Consider the following 6,132-nt stretch of genomic DNA (forward strand, 5'->3'; position numbering starts at 1 on the left):
CCCCGTGCGCCGGCGGCGTCCTCCAGCCCCGAGCGGTCCCCGCCGCCTGCCCAGCCCCCTGCCACTGCCAGGAGGACGGCATCATGCTGTCGGCCGATTGCTCCGAGCTCGGGCTCTCCGCAGTGCCAGGGGACCTGGACCCCTTGACGGCTTACCTGTAAGTACTCGCCCCGCGCCCCTCTCGTTCCTGCTAGCTGCCCTGGCCCCCATCGGGGCACCTGCCAGCTAGGTTCCTGGGACCTGGGACCTGGGAAGGGCTCTTCCCCTTCGGACGGCTGCCCCGCGACTGGGAAGGGAGAGCCTGGGACTGAAGATTGGGCCAGCGGTCAGCCTGGGCTTCCCTTGCTTGGCTCATGGTGGAGCCCAAGCTTGGCACAAGGGTTCCAGACTCAGGGGGGCACGGCTGGCTGCCCATCCTCTGCTGCTTCTCCAGTAGAACCCAAGGCACTGGGCCGGCCAGAGCTGACCGAGGTGGTGGTGGGGGTGAGCACTCCTTACCAGGGGTGCCCAGTGGAGCAGGAGCGATGTCTGTCCCTCTGCCACAGCTAGCTGCCACACTGGGGCGGGGTAGCCTGGGGGGGGTCCCAGAAGCTGGGAGAGGGTCCCTGTCCCTCTGTCTCCTCAGAAAGGGGAGCTGCCAGCACCATCTCCCTTTGCTGGGGCCTCCTGGCTTCCCCAGGGGCCTCCCTGAAGTCGTGTCCCAGGAGGCTGTGTGGAGACTAATTTGTGGGCAGCCACCGAGGCTGAAAACCAGAGAACCATTTTTAGAGTCTGAGTTGGGGTGAGATGGCGTGTGAAGGGGACCCTGTTGGTTGGCTATCCTAGGGATGGCTTAGAGAGGAGCTTCCCGTGGGAGCCCGAGGCTCTGGCTGCTCAGCCCCTGGGCACATTCTAGACCACCTGCCCCCACCCCACGCTGCTCTGGAGAAAGGAAACCTGCCCCAGCCTTGCCCTGCCCAGGCTCCATCACCTTCGCTCCAAGGAGGAAGAGCAGGTGGGGAAGTCTGGGGACATCCACCCAGTGGTGCGATCCCAGAGCTCCTTCTGGCTGGAGAGAGGCCCCTCCAGGTTTTGGGGTTCAGGACTTGGGAGCTGTGAGGAAGAGGGCACTGTGCTATGGGGTCAGGGTGCTCAGTGCTGGCCGTGCACTGGGATGTGGAGGGTCTTGAATCACAACTCAGCATGGAGCACTCACCTGCCTCTGTCCCCTTCCACTCCAAAAGGCTGTGGACGGTGGAGGGAATAGGAAAAAAATGATGCCAGGTGCTGGGAGTCCTTCTCAGCCCAGGGGGTAGTGGAGAGGCAAACACAGGCAGCAGCTGAGCCGAGCCCTGTGGTGCTCTGAGGGTACCCTGCTATGCCCAGGGCAGCCCCTTGTGCACTGGGGAGATAAGGCATTGCTTCGTTTGAAGTCAAGATCCTGTGACTAGAAAGAGCCTGCACGGGGGATGGAGCGTTTCTCTGCAAGGGCAGAGTGGGGCTGAAGGAAGGGCGCCTGCCTGTGTTGAAGGGGCAGAGAAACTGTGTCTTCCAGAGGGGCACCAGTCCAGCCTCCTTTCCCAGCACCCAAGTCTTCCCTAAGGGCGATGATTATTTTCCTGGGAGAATTTGGGGGAGGAGGTGCAGTGGCATTTTGGGAACCCAAGCGCCCCACTACCCATGCAGATGGAAAGTTTTGCCACAGCCTTACTACTGTTTCCCGGAGCTGGGAGTCTGTGTGTGGGTCCAGTGGAGGTGGGATCTTAGGAGCGATCCTGTGTGCCCTGGGGACTGAGAAAACCCCTCTCTCCCAATGCCCCACGTCTGCAGCTGAGAGCGGGAGAAGGGAGGAGTGTGGATCCTGAGGCAATGGAGAAATCTGGCAGAGGGTCTGGAATATTGGAGGGAGGTGAGAGGACCTGTCCCCTGCCTTGGGTGTGGAGGGTCCTGTTTGGATGGTGTACAACAGGCTTCCAGCTGTCCTGAGGGTGGCCAAGAGGAACCTCTTTCTTCACCTTCCCAGGAAAGCAGCCCAGTCTCAAAGGCAGTGCAGGTGGGGCGTGGGTGGTCACTGAGAGTCGGTGCTGAGCAACACCCCTCTGGCCTTGCCCCGCGGAGCTGGTGCTTGCAGAGGGCACTGCCTCTCTGTTCAGGCCACCTGGAGCTTGCTAGCTTGAGCACCACCTAGCCTCAGGCTCAGCATGTGTGCGAGGAGAGGAGTGGGTCTCTGGGAGGATTAAATTAGATAATGTGTCTGTATAAAGATCCTGGCGCAGTGCTGACACCTGGGGAGGGACACATACGTGGTGCCGTTATTACTGAGACTCCTGTTGAGTATTCACGGAGGTGGAGGTGAGCTATCAGGCCTCCCTGCTGGAGCGACAGAGCCCAGTAGCTGACCATAGAACTCAGGGGAATGGTCATCGGGGAGACAGAGCCAGTGGCTGACCGTGGCACTCAGGGGAATGGCCGTCGGGGAGACAGAGCCAGTGGCTGACTATGGAACTCAGGGGAATGGCCGTCGGGGAGATGGAGCCAGTGGCTGACCGTGACACTCAGGGGAATGGCCATCAGGGAGACAGAATCAGTGGCTGACCGTGGCACTCAGGGGAATGGCCATCAGGGAGATGGAGCCAGTGGCTGACCGTGGGACTCAGGGGAATGGCCGTCGGGGAGACAGAATCAGTGGCTGACCGTGGCACTCAGGGGAATGGCTGTGGAGGATGAAGGGAGGCACATGGGGATTGGCCATGGGCTGCTCTTCTCTTCAGTGCTTGGCTGGTCCTGGGGGCTTGGGTCCAACCAGTAGATGAGCACTGGGGATTGAGGGGAAGGTTGGTGCTTAGGTCCTCTGCAGAGAGGGTCAAGAGAGAAGAGAGATTCAAACCCTGGGATGTGCAGCATGTGGCAGGCTAGAGAGCAGTCCAAGAGCCTGAGAAGGAGCCAGAGATGGAGCTGTGAGAAGCTCCAGAAGATCCCCGTGGCCTCCTCCACAGTCTGTGACCCCACAGCAGTAAAATTCACTGCTCCCCAGGGTGGTGAGATTCCCTCCTTCCAGCTGACACTGTTCATGACAGACACCTCCACGCTGGTGCTAGAGAAGGCCGGAACGTCTTTGTAGACAACTGGTATCCTTTGCTTTGACGACTACTTTGGGGTCTGATGCCAGCCCTGTTTGACGGAGGCTGGGAGGACAGACTGCAAATACAATACTGCAAGTGTCTCTCTTTCCTAAGAAGTCTCTTCTCAGCTGTCTTCTTGGTGAGGGTCTCTGAGACCCAGTGGGTTTGCACAGTCTCATGTGTAGGGTCTGCTCGGGGAACAGACCTAGCAGGAGGTGGTGCGGGCCCCGGGGCACCGCGGCCTGGTGGTGACAGGAAGGCAGAAGCCTCTAGCTCTATGCCAGCACATATCCGTGTGAGCAAGGGACACGCCCAGAGTGGTCTCTGCGTGGCAGCGTCTCCTAGCTACTCTGAGTCCTCCTTTCATCCTCCGAGCTGAGCAGCGTCAGAAAACAGACAATGGGAGAAAAGGTGTCATAAACAGCGGGTCATAAAAGACTTGAGGTCCCTACACTTACACGCACCCCCGAGTACCCCTTTCTATCACCTACTGCTGCCAGGGCTGAAGGAGGGGCCGCCACTCCATACAACTCCATGTCAGACTGTTCGGATGGGGTGTGTGTGTGTGTGTGCGTGCGTGCGTGCATGCGCACACATATTCAAGGTAATACGCAGCCTCCACATCACTGCCCGGGATGTCTGACTCCATCTTCTGAAAGATGGAGTCAGGAGGCTGGAGGGAGAGAAGTGGGGCGGCCAGCAGCGGCAGTGGTGCCCACAGAGCATGACTTGAGTCCTCACCTCCTAGCTGTGTCCTCGTCTCCTCCCAGGGCCCACTGACTGCCTCCCCTGGGATCTGATGTCCCCGTCTGTAGACAGAGCTGATACGTCCCACAGAAGGTTGCTGTGTGCATTCGCTGAGGTAATGTTTGCAAAGGGCTTGGCATAGTGCTCGGCACTGCAGGAAGAGCTCGCTAAATGTTAGCCAGCATTGAGGTTAGGATGGCCAGGGCCAAGAGCTTTAGTCCTGGAAGTCTTCCTGGAGGAGGAAGTCCTGAAATTAGCATTGGAAAGAGAAGAGCAGCAGTGTTCTATGAAAGGTGTGGGATGGGTGTGAGCAGAGAAGAGCTAGCCAGGAGTAGGATGGGCTGCACTGGGACCCAGGATAGCTCTGCTTTTTTCTTGGCTGGTACTGTCTTAGAGCTTCATGGGAGGGGAGGGGAGCCAGTGTTGGAAGACTCCAGCCTGCCTTCTCTTGCTGGGAACTTGGGTTTTGTGAGTTCTAATCCTCAGGCTGCCCACGATCGCTGGGAGACCCCGTGTAAGTCCTAAAACTTCTCTGGACCTCAGTGCCCTACCATTTTGGCTAAAAATCCAGAGAGCAGGGAAGGCAGAAAGTCGTCCGCTCTGAGCACCCTGCTCCAGGGCAGGACAGAGAAAGCTCCCCCTGGGAGCTTGGCAGTGGGTGGTAAGGGAAGGGCAGCAAGCAGCACTCAGACCAGGGCAGGGCAGAAAAGGGTGTGGGAGAGGTAGAGGGATTCCAGGAAACGGGGTTCTCTGAGGATGTCCTATGCCAGCCTCATTGCAAAGCGGAGCCTGGGGGGACGGGCCCATCAGAAGGCAGACCCAGGGGGTCGCTGGAGGAGGGTGAGTGTGGGGGAGCCAACACCCCAGTTCAAAGGCAAGGCAGGAAACAGCTCTAGGCAAAAGAAAAAGGAAACCTCTCGGCTCTGGCAGCAGTGGGCATGGGGCGCGGCCGGGTGGGGCGGCTGGCGGGGGAGAAGAAAGCCTGGCTCTGAGCTGGGTTGGCCCCCAGCCCGCCCCCACTCCACCCCGCCTTCCCCCCATTCCATGGGCTCTCCACCCTGATGGCCCCACACACGCTGCAGCCTGCTTCCTGTGCTGCCCCATGCCCACCAGGAGACAGACAGGCAGGGCACAGGAGAGGGTGTCTGGGTGCTGAGGCCCTGCCCAGCTGCGGTTAACCGTGGGCTCTGGAGTCTCTGCTCCACCAGCACTGAGACGTGCTCTTTGGGCCAAGCGCCTCACCTCTCCAAAGTTTCCGTTTCTTCGTGTCTACGACGGAGACACGCATGGTCTCTGGAAGGGCGTGAGGAAGAGCAGAAGCGTCGTGCCTTTCCCACCAGCACGCTTGAGAACGTTGACCACTCCGCCGCGTTTCTCAAGGGCTTCCAGTGAGCCGCCGTGGCCCAGAGAGAGACAGGTGGGGCTTAGGATGCCGCCACCGCCTTCCCTGGAGCCCCTCAGAATGCCCTTCCTTCTCACTCTCCTTCCTGACAGCACCCTCCGGCATCCACCTTCAGGGAACCCTGGCTAGGACCCTTGGGCTCCTGGGCTAGGGTGACACGAAAACCATCTCCCTCCCAGGGCTGCCTGGAGGAGGAGTCAGGCCTGGTACCTGAGCAGAGACTCTCCGGACTTTCAGGACTGCGCTATCTGGAGGTGCCAGTGTCTCCCCAGAAACAGAGGTCCTTGGCCCGAATCCTCTGGTCTAGCCCAAGGAAAGACAGGGACGTTAGGCATTTGGGATTGTGTTTCTGCCTGGGGTTGTACCTGAGGGGCTGTAAGGGTCAGCCTCCGAGCTACCCCTAGTGGGCTGGGTGACCCTAGCCTCGGAACTCAGTCTATGGGAGCAGGGCCAAGGCCAGGGAGTCCTGCTAGGGCTCTGGATGCCTTGGGAAGGAATAGGAGATGGGGGTGGGGAAGTGTCCAGCCCCCTCCTCCCACGGGAAACGATGATTCCTTTTAGCCAAATTAAAAAGGACTCTTGACTCAGAATTGTGGGAGCCCCTTTGTGCTAACCGGTCCATTGGTCAAAAAGAGGGGCCCGTCCCAGTTTCTAACAAGGACTCAGGTCTCTCCTCTTACCCTTCAGACAGGGAGAACAGGTCCCAGGAGGAGAAAAACACCCGAGAGGCCAAACTTGGGCAGCAAGCGGAGAGTTATTTTGGAAGCAGCAAAAGGCCATGGTGGTGGGGGAGAGCTCAGGGGTTGGCACTGCGCCCCCCGGGGCCATGCCAGGGCAGACCATGGGCGGGCTGGTGGCGGGCAGGTGGGGGCTGGTGGGGGC

At 59.7% G+C, this 6,132-nt stretch overlaps 1 protein-coding gene across 1 annotated transcript in view; it reads left to right on the plus strand.

Moving 5' to 3' along the window:
* Positions 1-6,132, plus strand: part of LGR6 (leucine rich repeat containing G protein-coupled receptor 6) — a 135,763-nt gene that overhangs the window by 3,592 nt on the left and 126,039 nt on the right. Inside the window, exon 2 of the mRNA XM_006159347.2 lies at positions 27-157. Within this exon, the coding sequence (XP_006159409.1) occupies positions 27-157 (131 nt within the window). The remainder of the gene's footprint in view (positions 1-26; positions 158-6,132) is intronic.

Source organism: Tupaia chinensis, unplaced genomic scaffold (genome assembly GCF_000334495.1).
Source record: "Tupaia chinensis unplaced genomic scaffold, TupChi_1.0 Scaffold000627_1, whole genome shotgun sequence".
Lineage (NCBI taxonomy): Eukaryota > Metazoa > Chordata > Mammalia > Scandentia > Tupaiidae > Tupaia > Tupaia belangeri.